The sequence below is a fragment of the Podarcis vaucheri genome (assembly GCF_965113315.1).
Source record: "Podarcis vaucheri genome assembly, chromosome: 13".
Taxonomy (NCBI): Eukaryota; Metazoa; Chordata; class Lepidosauria; order Squamata; family Lacertidae; genus Podarcis; species Podarcis vaucheri.
Genome location: NC_138751.1, coordinates 26,044,358 through 26,062,296, shown reverse-complemented (window position 1 = coordinate 26,062,296; position 17,939 = coordinate 26,044,358). Strand labels below are relative to the sequence as shown.

The following is a 17,939-nucleotide window of genomic DNA, read 5'->3' as shown; positions in this document are numbered from 1 at the left end:
TCACTCAGGTCCACTTCAAAAGTCCAGCCCCTTAGCTCGCCCATGATTGGTCAATTCACGGGCAAGTCCCGACAACGCCTGCAAATGATGGAGGAGATTACATTGTCCATTGGTCATGTGGGAACAGGAAGTTTCCCTCCCAACTCCCCTATGACTGCACCAGTCCACAACTGTCGTTGCCACTGGAATGGTGTATTGGCTTTTCAGAAGAAGGCAAACATCTCAGACTCATACCATGTCCCTCTGTGGATCAATGAGGAGAAATTGAAAGAAACTAAAACAAAGCAGTAAACTTATCATTGCTTCCCCTTAATTGTGTTTAACATGAAGGTCAACAGAATATGAATAAACATTTAAATGGTTTAATATGCATTATTTACGGACGCTTCAAGCTTCATGTACATTTTTACTGAACTACTGTTGCTGCTACTATTTCCTTATCTCTCCATTGGTAATAGCACATATCTTCCAAATGCCCCAAAATTGCTGGGACTGCCACAGAAACAATTAAGCTATCACTGCCACAAGAAGTCCCAATTTAAGCTGCTCTTAAAGGGGCTTGCAGTTTTAGTGTAGCTGCAATTTTGTCCATGGCCCCTTTAATAGTAGCTTGGCTTCTCATCTTCTGCGCCGTCCATAAATATGTTATGCAGAGAGGAAGACGGGGGGAGGGTGAAACAAACATTGATGGTGGAGGGCATTTTTGAGTTATGGTGTTTTCAGAGCCTGCAGGACCCAGTAGGAGAGGAGAGGGGAGGGGAGGGGAGGGGAGAGAGCACTTTCAAAATGTGAGTCTACCCTACTAGGAGGCTGGAAGTATCTTGGCTTTCTCCCCTTCCCTCTTGTGCCTTCAGACCAGGGGTTGCCAACGTTTTTGAACAAGTGGGCACATTGGAATTTTGAGGTGTTATGGGAACCAGTCACAAAAGGACTATTGTGTGGTCATGGCACAACACAAAATGGCTGCCATGATTTCATGGCATAACATGAAATTGATGCCACAATTAAAAGAGCAGAAAAATAGACAGGTATAGGTATGCATCCATCACCTTCCTCCATCAATTGTGGGGGAGGGGTGCATCTATATAAGTCACCACTGCAGTCGTTCATGAAGAAAAGTTTTTTGCAGCTTCCCTTTCTTCAGAATGGGGTGGAGGGTTCATATCCATTCCTCATATCAAATGAAGCATGGGTCTGCCTGAGAGGGTATGTTTAATAAAGGAGAAGTTGAACCAGTGCCAACAAGATCTGAACAGGAAGAGCTAATAATCTCTGATACACTATGTTTTTTTTAAAGGATATATATTTAGAACACTTGCAGGTGCCATACTGGGGGGGCACCCTGGTGTCTGTGGGTGCCATGTTGATGCATTCTTCAGAACATACCCTCATACTGTACTGCTGTGGTGATTCTACAATGGTGGCTTAGTTGATAAACACCTCGCTACAAACTGAAACATACTAGGGAGACCTAGATTCAAGCCATCACTCAGCCAGGCTCTGGGTGTTTTTGAACCAGTTACCAAATGTGGTTCTTTAGTGCACATTTCTCCTTATATAAACCATTGTGCAAGCAATTTCCAATAACAGGATGCATTTTTGTATGTTGTCTCAACTAATCTATGCATTTTAAAAGCACATTTTCCCCTATTATATTATATGCTTTTTGAGAATTTTGTTGTTGTTGGAGACCTAGGGTACTATAGCCAAGCCAAGGTCAGTCGGCAAATGAAGCAAAGAAAGCTAAATCCCACTGATTTCAATAAAGTGCCGCCTTTAAAATATTGTTAAATGTGTTTTATCAGTTCAGTAGAGAGGCAAATGTAAGGTAACTGGAAGAGAAAAGAGAGAGGAGAAGGAAGGTGGAGGAGAGAGAAAGACACCTTGTTGCTATCATTAGCCACATTCTAAGTGGATCTCCCAGCATTCCATAAACTTATTAACGTAATAGGACAGAGGTGGGATTTGTGACTAAGCAAAGCCATAAGAAGGAAATCTCTTAGGCTATGAGAAGTTAAAGCTCTAGGGTTCTACTCATTTAGGATTTCTTGTTTGACTCCTTTGAAAAATTACATCCCTCACATCTGAGCTTCTCATCACCTTGAAAGAGGACAGATGTAGAAGTGCTTCAGTAAGAACTTTAGAACCATCCAAGTATGAATTTCCTTCTTTTTTTACAGTTGCCGTTAGAAAGCATGGATAATGGGCCATTGAAAGGTCTACCTTCTCCAGAACTATTGCAATCCAATAACTAGTTAAAGAGAAGATGTGCAATGTAATCGTGTCTGTTCAAAAGTAGGCATTGCTGAATCCAATGGGTCTTACTCTCAGGTAAGTGTGTACAAGATTTAAGTCTCAGGGTTCTAGATACATTGAAGCAGCACATGCTCCAGCAAAATTTAGTAGGGTGTCTTAACTCAATTTGAAGGCAGTTCACATTCACACTATACATTTAAAGCACTCTCCTGTCGCTTTAACAGTGATGGCTTCCCCTAAAGAATCATTGGAGCTGTAGTTTGTTAAAGGTGCTGTGAGTTGCTGTGGGACCCCTCACAGAGCTACAGTTCCCAGCACCCTTAACAAATTACAATTCCTAAGATATTCTAGGAGAAGTCATACCTGGCAATGTTTTGCAAATGTTATACAGTAAATGTATTGTGTGGATGTGACCATAAATTTGGCTGAAACAGACCAATGGTTTTTTAATATATATATATATATATATATTCATAGTTGTGTTATAAGGATATGAAGAGATATTACAGAAACTGACAACCTAATTATGCCTGTGTTATTGTTTCCAAATCCAGTTTCATTGGAACTTGATAGCTTCAGCTTCTTTTTCTTCCTCCTCCACTAGCTGTCTGCATTTGAACAGGTCAGTGACAGCAGTGAGGTCATCATTTTTATTTCATGTAGGTATCACATACTTTTAAGTGTAACCTTATATTACATAGAGGTCAATTGGGAAATTCCTGTTTGTCATGGTATTTGACAGTATTCCAAATTAGCAATGGAGTATTTTGGTAACATTTATTACCTTTTTAGAGGGTTATGGTTTAACTCTCAATCTTGAAAACCATAGAGAATAGCTTGAATTGGTTTTATTATTAATTGAAGGTATATACCGTAAATTGAAAGTCAGATATCACTCTCCGGATGCTAGACTCACAATCACATTTCAACTAGAATAAAACCTGAAGTGTATTTTGACAGTCCTGTACTATGTATGGCCTCCAATGCTGTCTTCCCAGCTCCACAACAGAAATTAGTGTTTACAATGCGAGTTCAGGTTTCTCTTCCCCTTCCTCCAGCTTCTCATGCACATTCCAAAATCTGGTCCTGAAGGTCCCCCAACCTTCCAGAGCAGATTTTTGGCTGTAATGGGGAGGCTGCAGTGAGGAGGGAAGAAATTTTAATCTCAGACCAGGAAATGGACCTTCAGCACACAATCAAAATTACAAGCCACTACTAAATGCAAGTAAGATGTTCAAAATGAGCAACAGATGCTCTCCTGAACTGAAGAACAATAGCAAAGGCTGAATAAACCTCTGCACACATTTTAAAAAGTCATTGAAATTGTTAATAATCACATGAGTAAGAATCTTGTGACTATTTTATTAGCTGCTGATCTACTTCTCATCTGATTTGCCCCGTTACGGATTTCAGAATTTCCAGATTGGTTTTTCAGACTATGCCATAATTACTAGTATAAGTGGATTTATTGATATGACTGATGTCACTTTGCATGAATCAATTTCACTGACTGTCCCCCCCCCCGCCCAAGAATTGTGCTTAGCATGCTTTGTTTTTATTAACAGCGGAAGCAGCAATTAACTTACAGAAGAATGTGGAACCAAACCTCACATGTAGAATTCATAATTATGGGTTTCCCTGAACTTCCACAGCATCAGTTATATTTATTTGCATTTTTCAGCACCATCTACCTTCTAACTCTTCTGGAAAATGTCCTCCTCATTGTGACCATTTCATTGAACAACCACCTTCACATTCCCATGTACTTCTTCCTAGGAAATCTCTCTCTTTTGGAAATATTCTATGTCTCAGTAACAATGCCCAAATTGTTATCAAATCTATTGTTGGGTGAGAAGACAATCACTTTGGAGGGCTGCATCACTCAGCTGTATTTTTTCTTATCTTTGGCTTCTTCTGAATGCTTTCTCTTGGCAACTATGGCCTATGACAGGTATTTGGCCATTTGCTACCCATTACATTATGCAACACTCATGAATCACAGAGCATTCACTGTCTTGAGTCTGGTTTCCTGGCTAGGTGGCTTCCTGGCTTCCTTTCCATCAGTGTTGATGATCTCCAACTTGCAGTTTTGCGGGAAAAATACAATCAGGCACTTTTTCTGTGACCTCTCACCTTTGTTGAAGTTGTCATGCACCGACACTTCATCCATTGAGATGTTGGATTTTCTGGCAGCTTTAGCAGTCCTCATGACTTCACTGGCAGTCACTGGAACATCTTACATATGCATCTTTTGCACAGTTGCAAAAATCCCCTCCATCAAAGGGAAGCGGAAAGCTTTTTCCACCTGTGTCTCACACCTGGCAGTTGTTTCTATGTTCTATGCCACCACCATATTTATGTATGCACGACCCAAGGCCATCGGAACCTTTGATCTCAACAAGCTGGTGTCCATCCTCTACACAGTGGTGGCTCCGTTTCTCAATCCTATCATCTACAGCCTTAGAAACAGGGAAGTGAGGAAGACCTTAAGGAGAGCTTTACATAACTCAGCCATGTTATCAAAATGTTTTCAAACAGAGAAGCTAAAGCCATCACAAAACTGAAAATTACCAAATTCAGATACCTTCTCCATTCACCATCAAGCATCACGTGATAACTTGTGCAATGATAAAATACATTGGAAACTAGCAAAACATTAAGAGGTTCTGATATGTGGCCTCTGTGATTTCAGGGTGGGTTTCAGAAAGTTACATTTCATCTAAGTTTTAATTTGTATTTTTTAAATTGTTGCTATATTTGTATTGTTCCTGTTATACCTAATTGCAAATTCAAATGTATCCCTATCGTGTTTTATGACTTCCTTGATATTGTATGTGGGCTGGAACTGGCCTGTGACCAAAATAATAAAATTCATTCATACATTTCATCAGGTTTTCCATCATACACTAAATCAGTTTATACAGTCTGATTTTGCAGATACTTCTTCCCATTTGTTGATTCCAAAATAAAGACATACCAAGCTGTCTAAAAGTTTCTGATTGCCAGGGGTTTTTTCTAAATAAAATGTAGAATTGCACAGCGAGATGTGATCTGAATTCACATGGATAATATACATTGTTGCAACCCTCCTGAAAATCACATGTATTCTGGTGTGGATAAGTGTTCCCATGTCACATCTTGGAAAGGCAAAAACATTCATTTATCTAACAGGAGATTTTGGATATACTGATAAAATATAGACCAGAACGATGTCAGACATGGAATGGATCCTTAAGGATCTCATGAAAGAAGTCAGTGAATTCATGCTGTCGCAAACTGTATGTAAATGAATTGCTTCCAGGAACCTAGGCTGCAACCTAGGTCAACTCTTCTAACTTGAAATCTGTCCATGTGAAAGCACCTTTACACCTTGATTCTAAACACATTACAGTAGTACCTCGGGTTAAATACTTAATTTGTTCCGAAGGTCCGTTCTTAACCTGAAACTGTTCTTAACCTGAAGCACCACTTTAGCTAATGGGGCCTCCTGCTGCTGCCACACCGCTGGAGCACGATTTCTGTTCTCATCCTGAAGCAAAGTTCTTAACCCGAGGTACTATTTCCGGGTTAGCGGAGTCTGTAACCTGAAGCATATGTAACCTGAGGTACCACTGGAAGCATGTCTCACATTTATTTGTAATATGCTGACAGATTCTGGTGCTAGTTTTCAGCAGTACAGCCCAATAGGTAGAGACAGCAGAAAATTTATAAGCTATGCCACAGGTTACTGTTTCACAAGTTCTTTCATGGAAAATGCCATCAGCACTGGTGTGCTAAAAATACATATTCAAGCATTACAAAAGCCTAACCGCAACAGTCCCACTCCCTTCATCCTGATCTTGCCACATTTAGTGGCGAGGCCTCAAGTGAGCTTATAAATATGCTCATCTGAATATGTGTATAACCCTCCTTTTAATCAGTGGTCCAAACACATGTGAAATACCAAAACTGTGAAGCGCTTCAACTTGCCATTAAAAATGACAATGTGAGGGGTGGAGGGGCTGGGCCTGTCAGACATATCTCCTCCACACATTGAATTTTGTAATGCCTTAAGAGTGATCAAAACTGGGAAGTCTGAGATTCAAATCATCATTCTGTCATGAAGCTCTCAAGGAAGACTTGGGCCAGTCACTATCTTTCAACTTAGCCTACCTTACAACTAGATACCTTCCAGATGGTGTTGGATTGTAACTCCCAACAGACCCTGCTAGCATGGACAATGCTCAGGGACAATGGGAAAAGTAGCCCAGTGACATTTAATAAAGCATCATAGTAAAGGACAGGTGGCCATACACTCACCAAAATAGTGTTGTGTGACAAATGGGGAGGCCTCATGGGCCTAAATAAACCAATGGGTTGTAGGCTCCCCACTACTGGTGTAGAGGATTGCATTGAAGAGAATTAAAATGAAGATGGGCTGTGTCTGTTCACATGGCCTGGTGATGCACCTATCAGCACCTCCATCTGTGATAAGCCCATAATGTAATTTGGTAAGAGCAGAATCCAGTCTCATTACCATTGAACACATACCCTCCAACATTTTTCCAATGAAAATAGGGATGTCCCATTCCATAATGATAATTTTACTATTTACATCCCACACATATTATTGGGTTGTGCCAGCACTCTGGGAAGTTTCCAACATATATAAAACACAATAGAACATCAAACATTTTAATAAAATCTTCCCTACACAGGATTGCCTCCAGATGGCTTGAGGGTTGGATAGCTCCATACCCTCCAACATTTCTCCAATGAAAATAGGGACGTACTAGGGGAAAGCAGGACATTCCAGGATCAAATCAGAAACTGGGACGGCTTCTCTAAATCTGTGACCTCTCCGGAAAATAGGGATACTTGGAGGGTCTGTTAACATATTAGTTAGCTGTTAGATATCTTGAGTATATACACTTGCTTTGTAAATTCAGAACATATTGATTTCAATAGGATATTTCTCCCCAATATAAATATTATCTTCAGGAGAAGGATTTTCCTCAGAATCCCAGTGAGGGAAAATATATTAAATTTCCCCTTCATACCTGCTGCTATTAATACTTTGAAAAGAGGGCAGGGTTTTTTGATACATGTTTTACATCACATTTAGCTGATCTACATTGTGTTTTGATCCACTCATTTGTTTTTGATCCACCCATATGTTTAATGGTTCTAGTATATACAGTGCAACTATTATCCAAGATAAATTAGGGAGTGGTTTGTGAAATACCCTTCTATTAATTGTCATATATGTCCATAGTGTACCTTGGATTCAAACACGAGCTTCTAGCATCACACTCAAACAAAAACCAGGAAATCAAATGGATTTGGGTCTTAAATAGAGACTGATCATTGTAGGAATGTTATGTCATCTGTTTTCATAAGATACTGACCAGGAAATAAAACAACTATTGAAGACACAACCTAAGTTTTGTGAACTTTGAGGAGATTCAGCAGCTGCAGGACTGTTCCTAGTGATTCGTAATCCAACAGTGAGTAAATGAAACTGATATGCTACATTTTGCTTCAAAGAGCAGAAACTAGACCAACCTGTTTGACCACAAATACGAAAGCTAGACCAGTAAGTTATGTGGGCTTTTGCCTGCTGAAGGAAGTACATTGACAGGATGACTGCCAAATGATGTGACAAATGGAGATAAGTTTAATGCATTTAACAATGGAATAAAATGGGGATCTGTCAATCCCCTCCCATATCCTCCTTCAGAGAGCTTTGTTTTGATAAGCATGGAGACATTTTTATTCCAAAATGAAATTTTTTCCTTATAAAAAAGGTCATTTTTATTCCTGTACTGCTATTGATCCAATGTTGCTATATAGAATTCTAATGGTAGGGTTTGTGTTTTTCTTAATTGTCAGTTGTTTTAAGGACTGTTATTCTTATGTTTCACAAGCTGTTGAGTCTAATGTATTACTTAACAATATCTAATTAATAATGACTAATGTTTTTCTTTCTTTCTTAACAAAGAAAAAAGAAAAAACCTTTTCCATTTACTGTCCTTGTATTTATCTTGCGATCTGTGAAGAAAAAACCTGCAACAATTCCTCTCCCACCTTTCCTCCATCTGGTTATACTACTCTCACATAGCAATGTCAGAATTTCTAAGCTTACATCTTGCTTAGTGTGTCTGAACAGATTTTTGTTCACTGTTTGCATATTCATATACTGTACACATTTTTCATTAGACATCAGTTTTGCAAGATTCAGCTCTGGTCAAAAATCTCTGTGTCTACATTAAGAAAATAATAATAATCTGCATCAAAAATGTATACCGTACTCCTAGGATATAGGAGGAACTTTGCTCTTACTTTCACATCAATGAGCAGTTCAGTTGGAGGCAAGTCACATTGACTGGATGTCCTACCGTGAGTGCTAGCACAGTCTTATTATGTGTGTTTACTGAGAAGTATGTTTGTGTGTGTTTAGTGGAGCCTACACTCTAGTGAGTTTGTTTAGGGTTGCAGCCTTAGGCTATGCTGTTGTTCTGGCTATATTATTGTTTCAACGCTGACTATACTTCTCCCCCCCCCCCCATTTTTTTTTAATTTTATTGATATTGATGCTGCATTTTATGTTGTATTTTATGCTGTTTTATGCTGTTTTTAAGTCGCATTTTAATCAATGTTTTATATTTGCTGTTAGCCACCCTGAGCCTGGTTTTTAAACCGGGAAGGATGGGGTATAAATAAAAAATAAAATAAAATAGATGCAATGTACCAAGAGCATTATTCTTCTGATGTCTGGCTAACTTAAGTGCCAGCACTTCAAAGCACATATCTGGATTTGCAAACTGAGATGAACTGTGAAAAAATAATCTCTAGACTGAAAGAGCGCTTCAGTCTAGCCATATTTCCTACAAAAAAAGCTGTAAACAGTGTCAACCTATAAAATCATTGCACTTTGTTTCATTATACAGCGCCCCTTTAATTGCAACTTCTTTCTAAAAATGAAACTTGTGCAATTAATCACCCAAGGGCAGCTACCTAGAAGTTAATGAGATGTGTCTCCCCAGATGATTTTTCTTGTAAATTCCTTGTTCCCTAATAATACTTCTGAGAATTTTGATTCTGGGCAGCAATGATTGGGTCCACAGTGACTAATTCAGCTTCAAGCCCTGTGGACCAGAAATGCTGAGATTTTGATTAATCTCCTGAGATACTAAAGCAACATACAATGTGACATTTCTGTAACTCTAATGGGGCCCCCAGGGAGCTGTTAGCAAAGAAACTTTTTTTCCCTAAGACAAAATGCATCTCTAAGCAGGGATCTCACTTCATGCTGCTTTTAAAAAAATATCCTAGCACTGACAAACATTAGACAAAAACGGATATAGGATTTGTGTGAAATATGCTTCTCTCTGTGTCTGGACATGCACATGCGGTGAATTTCTGCTTTTCTACAAGGACACTATGTCATCATTTAAAATGTAACCAGGCATCTCAGCACTCAAAGGAATGGCACTCTGAGTCACAGTGATTACATCCCTGCTTCCTGTCACATGGCCAAAATAAACCTTTTCTGCATGGCTGAAATTTACACAAGTTAACACACTATGTCAGTGTTGCTGTGCACATTTCAGTGGTAAAATAAAAGATAGTTTGTGTTCTGCTTCTCCACCTCCAACCCAGAGCAGCCAGGAATATTTGACCATAAAGTTATTTTTTTATTAAATTTATATACCCCCCCTCACTTTGCATGGTTCACAGTATAAAAACACAAAATTAACAACAACAACCCCCTGACACACACAGTCATATTTTAAAGGCCATAGATGGTTTAATCAGTCAAAGGCCTGGGAAAAGAGGAATGGTTTTGCCTGGCACCCAAAGATATGTAATGAAGGTGTCAGATGAGCCTCCCTTGGGAGAGCATTCCACAAACAAAGAGCCACACCCTCTGGACCTCATGGAGGGGACACAGGAAGAAGGGCCCCAGAATATTATTGCAGGAAAGGCAGTCCTTCAGGTACTGTGGTCCTGAGAGACTGAAGGCTTTATAGGTCAAAAGCGGTGATTTAATTTGGCCCCATAAACTAATTGGCAGCCAGTACAGTCAGGCCATGATTGATGTAATATGTTCAAAATGTTGTGCCCCAGCAAGCAACCTGGCAGCTTAATTCTGCACCAGCTGAAGTTTCTGAACCATCTTCAGAAGCAGCTCCAAATATAATGAGTTGTAGCAATCTAACCTAGAGGTTACCAGAGCATAGACAACAGAAGTTAGGCTATCCCTGTCCAGATAGGGGTGCAATTTGGCTGAAGCTGATGGAAGGCACTCTGTGCCAGTGAGACCACCTGAGCTTCAAGTGACATTCAATGGATCCATAAGTACCTCCAAGTTGCATACCCAGGCCTTCAGAGGGAGTGTAACACCACCAAGAGCAGACAACACTCCATCAATTTGTTGAGGGAACCTTTCACTAAACTACTGCTGGATTCAGAGGAGTAGTGGAAAAAGCCAGCTGGGGAGCCTCCAAAGAAATCCGAAAGAGAAGAAGGCGTAGAGCCAGGAGATTGGTGGAGAGATGACAATGAGTGGTCATAGGGACAAGAGGGAGCAGACTGGGGAGAAGGAGGTATCAGAAACTGAAGCGGTAATAGTGTTGTGAGCAGGAAGAGGCTGTGGCAGAGAATCAGAGGCTGAAGAGGAGGGGGGACACAAGAGGCAGGCTGCTGAAGAAGCCAGGGGGTCTCTACCAGCTGCTGTGACCTCCCCCCTGGTCTCCCAGAACCCACAAAGGTATGAAGGAGGTGGAGCAGAAACATACAGATTGGGAAGTCCCCTAGGACAGGAGGAGAACTATAGGAAGGCAGGAACTTTTGGTCGTGGCAACTGCCTCATTGGGGTAGGATCTACTGAGAAGAATTGTGCTCTATAGGCCTGAGCTGTTTTGTTTCTTTGAATAAATAGTTAACTTCACTGACACCTTGTGAGTTGTTGCTGACCTGTTCCTGTCATATGCCCTGATATGACAGGCTTTCTGTGTTCCTATGTGTCCATCTATATGGGAAAACAAACACATCTAGTAGTCCTGCTTCATAGTCTTGATGTTAAGTGTGTAACAATTTACAGTGGTACCTCTGGTTATGAACAGAAACCGTTCCAGAGGTTCGTTCGTAACCGGAAACCACTCGTAACATGAGGCACCATTAGTGAAAGTGCACCTCCCGCTGTGCACTGGCCTCCAGCACAAGATTTCCGCTCACATCCCGGGGCAAAGTTTGCAACTGGGAGCGGCTACTTCCAGGTTACCAGAGCTCGTAACCCGCAGCGTGCGAAACCAGGGGCGTTCGCAACCAGAGGTACCACTGTTTGGCTATGCCTTCATATGTACAGCTGTGCACTCAATGTCTCAATTGTTATTGATAATCATACTCTTTCCATGAAGATGGGGAAGGGGGTGACTACTTAGGACATCACGGTCCCTGAGTTAATGAACATGGGGGCAGTAACACCCCAAATAGGATTCGAAAGTTAGCATCAAATGTGGGAGTTCTTCGTGCAGCAGCTGGCCTTCCCCACTCCTTCATGTAAACATTTCTGCTCGCTCTATCCTCCTGACTGTGAAACTGTGTGTTAGATTTTTTTTTATGTGATAAAGTTTTTTAGGTAATATACTTGAGTGAGAAGCTGCAGCTAGCCGAGGAGTTTTTAAAATGATAATTAAGTAGCAACTAGTTAATAAGACTTGATTAAAAAATATTTATGATTTTGGGCTAGTGGAGCCAGAGGCTAGGCAAATGTACACATTATTGGTAAATAAAAAAATACCTCCCTGCTTCAACAAGTAGCTGATGAATTCGATTTTACAGTCATACTGTATTAATTAATTGAAAGCTACGTGTAAATTCCCTTCTGAGGGCTGTAAACTGGCTGGAAGCCTAGAATATTCCCATTCCACTCATGAAATAAAAGGTAAGTTTAGAAACAAAGTTATGTGCAATGGTAATAGGACCTACTGGGAGCTATTAGTGGAAACAATGTTGGGGAAAGCTTAGCTCCAAGTCGGGATCCCATTGAGGGTGATTAAAAAGGAAAAGCAGCTTGATGAAATTAACTTGAATGAGCAAGACCAGAAAGGAAAAGGAAAACAGTTACCACCAAAGCGTATTTAGGAGGCAAAGCTGGGCAGGCTAGATGTCAGGTCACTTAATTGTCTCTCCTGAGGACAGCAAAGCAACTGTTGATAAATTCCTTTAGACTTCTAGAGAGTGAAGGAATGTTTGCATTAACATTGCATTGAGCAATGGAGCTTGAGCAAAGAGAGGAGCATCTCCCCAGCAGGAAAGGCCTTTGTGCTTTTAGCATGATTCATTTCTGTCTAGGGTGCTGCAGAAGTGTCAACATACCAGAATATTATACAAAGTCACTGTGGATTCTGTAATGTTCCTGTATTCAAGCTAATTTGGTGGAAGGGAGCACAAAGCAAGCAAGCAGCATTTCAAACAGGCAGTCTCTTGATCCCAGAAGGATGCTGAAAAACACAATTTTATGTAGGTACCTAGTTTAAATTCATATTCTACCCTTCATCCTAAGGCAGGAGTAGCCAGCATAGTGCCTACAGGTACCTACAGGTACTTACATTCCTATAGTTGACTCCTTCATAGACCTCAATGTCTCCATTTCCCCACTGAAAATAGGTTTCTAGTCAATAAACTAGATTGTGGAGGAAGGGTGCCTGGTTGGAAGGGCTGAGGGAGTTGTCCCATCTTGCAAATGTTCCCATTGGCCCCAAAAGGTTGGTGGGTTACAGCATATATACAGTAGATAGCTACAGTAGATAGCTACAGTAGTAGCTACAGTAGATAGATACAGTAGATAGATACAGTACATATATACAGTAGATAGTAGTAGATAGCTACTATATACAGTAGATAGCTGCCAAAACAAATAATTTAAATAAAAATAAAACCTTAAAACTAATAAGTCAGACAATCACAATGTTTGCCATATCTCAAGATACAAAAACTTATTAGCAGAAATGGACAAAATGTTTCAGCTTCTGCCTTCTTCAACGCAGTGGCGTAGCGTGGGTTGTCAGCACCCGGGGCAAGGCAAGTAATTTGCGCCCCCTAACCCGTGGATTTGTGCCCCCTAACCCTAACCCCCAGATGTTGCGGCCGGTGCGGCCGGCCCCCCCTGCACCCCCCCACACTACGCCACTGCTTCAACGCCACAGCTGGGGTCCAGACCTACACTGTTCAATAAGGAGGGGGATACAAATCAGTAGGGAATTCCAAATCATTGGGCTCACAATACTAAATGCATGATTCCTGGTAGATATGAGCCATGAGCCATGGGGGACCACTAACAGCAACTCTTCCCAAGGCCTTGTACTGAGAGTATGCAATCCCACATTCCAAGTTCCAGGCCTCAGAAACAAGGATAATACACCAAGTTTCATAGCTAATAAACTGATACACTAATTGTACCAGTATGTGTGTATGGTCTGGCAACACCCTAGAAACACTAGCTTTCTCCAACGAATCCTGGAAACTGTAGTTCCCATCTCACAGTGCTATAATTTTCAGCATATTTAGCAAACTACAATTTCTTGGCTTTTTTGGCAGAAATCCATCTTTCCATGGGTGGGTGTGGCAGTTTCCTCTGAGATCTAGAACACAGAGTGTTTGGCATAAAAACTGAAAGGAGAGGTTAAGGTAACTAAGCTATCTCTTGCGCCATGCAGTATAAGTAGGAGTGGAAATTAAGTTAGGCATTGGTCAACCCTTGCCAGGATTGGGAAGCTGTGCCCCTCCAGGTGTTGTTGGACTACAACCCCTATCACTCCTAACATTTGGCCATGCTGACTGAGGCTGAAGGGAGTTTCAGTCCAGCAATATCTGGAGACCAGAGCTTCCCTATCCCAGACATGGAGGCATCTTCAGTGTGAAGTAATAGCTTCCCAATTTACCCCTGACTACCAGCTGCCTGAAGGGAACATCCCTTTGGCCATGGGTGCTTCCCCCCTCTTTTATAATACGAAAGCTGACCCCCCCCCACAAACAAACCTCTTTCAAATCAAGATCAGAGACAGGCAGGCTAGAAATAGGTATGCTTTTCTTTCATGTGTCAGACTGATTTTCAGACAGTTTTAAAGCACTGGCAAATTTAGGAATGAAACTGAGACTGTGTCCTCATGCAGTTTTTGATTAAGCGTGTTCTCCTTCATGGAGAGCACGTGTTGCGGTGGGGTCTAACAGGACACCCCCTCTTGGTTACTGGGCTGGACCATTTGGATGGCCATGACTGTGATTGGGCCAATTTGGGTTATATATTCTTGGCACGCAGCTTTTTTCAATCTCTTTTGTTGTGTGCATCGGAACGCCCACCCACCCTCCCTAATTTAGGGCTGTTGCGTTTGACCTTGCTATGCCTGTCATGGGGTCATCTGCTTTTGGGGCAGCGACCTGGTAGGAATTTTGTCCATTTGGCAGATTGGCTGGTACCATTTGGTTTTTGCCTACTGCATAGCAAATCATTACAACTTGTAAGGTTGCTGTTAGGCATTGATTAAAATTTGGTTGGTGGAGGGCTAAGGGTTGGCTGTCCCTGCCCCTCCAATGCTGCTGCTGCAAGGGAATTCTGTTAAAGGAATCCAGGGGTTTGCCATGCTTTTGTCCACATCCCTGGCAAGGGGCTAGGGCCGTGCAAGCCCCTGGGAGCATGCAGGGAAGGGTGACGGTATGGTGCCCAGTCCCTTTCTCTCCCCAACATTGTTTTCCCTTACTGGCTTTCACTGTAATCCGGAAGTCAGTTCTGTCCCGGGGCAGGGACAGATAGTCGTAACCAATGCCTAAGCAACCACTCACATTATGCATTTTAATAAAGTTGTGGCCAAAAATATGCCAAAAACCTAAAACAAAAATTCTGTGTGAATTGTGATTTATTTAGGGGGTGGCTTGGGGACCTCAACACGCAACTGCTGGTTCTGGGTGCTGCTGTACTACAGTCACTGGATGGTATATTCAAATACTGACAAGATTAAAACCAGGACACTTGGTGGCAGCATAGAATAAGAAATGGACCCTAGCTGACATACCTAGCAACTGAATTACATTATTATGATGTTATTAAGGCCTACTTGGATTATAACAGCATTTTTATTGGGGGTGAATAATTGCATTTATTTTTCTCCCAAACTAAGCCTATTCCAACACAGAATTAGCTCCAGGAAAGGCTTTGTGACTAACGCTGAAATCCTGTTCATGTTAATTCAGAGCTCTATTTTACTGTTTTTAATAGGGCTTAAGTATGTTCAAAATTGCAAACTAAGGCCAATTCTGTGCACACCTTCTTGAGAGAAACCCCATTCAATACAGTAAATAAGAGTATTGTGCTTGCCAATCCCCACATTTTCTTTTTCTTTCTCCTCTTTTTACAATTCCTGGGTCTTTAATGACAGCTGTAGAAGGGATGCTTGGCTCTTTAATGTGAAAAGATTCAACTGTGACTCCTGTAGATCAATTTATTGTTAAAGGCACAAGAGCAGGCCCAGTTATTTTCCTTGTTGTCAATACTATTTTTGCTGTGCCATATTGTATGCTGCTATACACAGTGATTGGGTTGTCTGAAACCAATGGACGATGAAGCAGCAAAGCGTGCAGTATTTGGGAAGTTGGATCCTCCTAACAGAGGGTCCATGTTGTGCTCGGCCCCTGAAACTCTTCCTCAACCGGCTTGTGGACGGGGCTTGCCCCGCTCCAAGCCGGTGGTGCCAAAGTCATGCCACTGGCCTTTAGCCAATTGGTATCATGGTAAAGGTTGGGGTTGGGGGTATCTATTTGGCAGTGCGACGTAGGGACCTCCTTTTGCTTCACGCTGCCGAACACCCACCCACCCACCCGTTAATTAGGTCGTGATTGGCCTTGCATCGGACTTCGGTCGGTTGCCTGTTTTGGAACAGGGGCCGGGTAGGAATTTTTCCCAATGTGGCAGATTGGCTGTGGCCACTTGGGTTTTGCCTACCTCTTAGCAATCATCACAACTTTGTAAGGTTTGGCGGTTAGGCATTGGTTTAGGGGAATCTGGGGAGGGGAGGTGCGGCCATCACTTGCCCCTCCAATGAATAGGGTATTCTGTTAAAGGAATCCAGGGGTCTGGATCTCATCCGAAGCCCGGAGAGTGGCCAGGGCCATGCCAGGATCCCCGGGAACCCCAGGGGTGAGCGCCAGTCAATATACACTGACGGACATACCCCTGCTGGTTGTTTACCCTTACAGGCTTCCTGCAGGGTAGGGCAGGAGCCAGATATAGTTTGATATCAATGCCTAAGTCAATACCAGTCACATTTGTGTCTTCAAAGCACAAATACTAAATCAGACCAAAGGCCCATATAGTCCAGCATCCAGTGGTCAACCAGATGTCAATCAGAAGCCTGCAAGCAGGACCTGAGTGCAGCAGCACTTTCCCGACCAGTAATTTCCAGCAGCTGGTATTCAGAGAAATACTGCCTATGACATTAGTACATACATAGCTTATCATGTCTATTAATCATCGATAGCTTTATTTGTCTTTTAAAGCCATCCAATCAACTATGATAGTTCTTGTTTTTACACATCTCCTGCCTCCCATTTTTTTTTCATCTATACATTTTTAAAGCAGTCTGATTTGATATAAATGTATATCATAAAATATCCCAGACACAGAACAGAATCTATGTCAAGGACCTGATTGGTTTGGGGGGTCGGAGGGCATGGCAGGAAGAGAGAGGAAAGGAAATGTGTTCAGGGAGCAAGCCTGTTGTCAAATATTTTCTGTTGTCAGCTGTAAAAGCAGGGAGGGAGCAAAGGTGCCCCCCCTGAAAACATATTTGAAAACTGATAAGTTGTGGGTGAACATATCAGATGACACAGCGATTCTTCAAACAGCTCTTGTTTATTCACAGAACAGAACTGAACTGAAGGGTTCAGCCAGTCTGCTTATATAGAGCTCCACTACCACACAACTGTAACACTTTCTGTAACTATCCAATCACTGAACGTCACTTTCAATCCCTTATTTGCATATGTGGACCTGTTAGAGACTATTCTCATGCCTTTCTTTTGATATCTATGCTACTGATTACTTCTGCCATTTTAATTTTAGAGAAGGTGTTTAATTTAAAAAGGATCTGTACTATAGAATAACAGTGTAACAATACATTGAAGACAAGTAAATATTTTGGGGAGGGTGGTCCCAGAGCCCTAGCACCACCATCCCAAAGAAGATAAAATGGGCGGACTTTGGTACTCTTTTGTCCTCCCTCCCCCAATGTCTTTCTCTCTATCTGAACTGGCTCCCTGCCTGTTACGTTATATGTGGGAAAACCCATGTGGCGTTCCTCTCTGTGTAAAGTCTTCAAGCTGTTCCTGCGCACGCTTGACAAATCTGCCCCATTGTCAAAATTTATCTTTTCCCCCACCTCCAGTCTCCTTTGTTGTGTGTCTGGCTGAGGGGAAAAACATAAGATGGGTGGCCATTGGTCAGGGATGGTCTAGTTGAGATTCCTGCATTGCCACAGAGGTTTGGCTAGATGACCCTCAGGGGTCCCTTCCAACTCCACAATTCTCTGGTGCAGGCTTGTGTAGAGTTTTAGGTACAAGTTGGATGCAAGGGGTGCATAGAATTGCAGCCCATCTTATCCACCATCAGCTCAGGAATAAGTCCCACTGATCATGATGAGACTAGA

General features: G+C 41.8%; 1 protein-coding gene across 1 annotated transcript; it reads left to right on the top strand.

Annotated features, from left to right (window-relative positions):
- Positions 1 to 1,003: 1,003 nt before the first annotated feature.
- Positions 1,004 to 5,128, top strand: LOC309517235 (olfactory receptor 6A2-like). Its single transcript, XM_082196376.1, has 3 exons — positions 1,004 to 1,034; positions 2,181 to 2,331; positions 3,822 to 5,128. The coding sequence occupies exon 3, from the start codon at positions 3,849 to 3,851 to the stop codon at positions 4,818 to 4,820; it is 972 nt and encodes a 323-aa protein (XP_082052502.1). The 5' UTR covers positions 1,004 to 1,034; positions 2,181 to 2,331; positions 3,822 to 3,848; the 3' UTR covers positions 4,821 to 5,128.
- Positions 5,129 to 17,939: the final 12,811 nt, after the last annotated feature.

Excerpts from the sequence above, each read along its gene's own strand:
- LOC309517235 (XM_082196376.1), top strand. The coding sequence starts at position 3,849 with ATGTGGAACCAAACCTCACATGTAGAATTCATAATTATGGGTTTCCCT.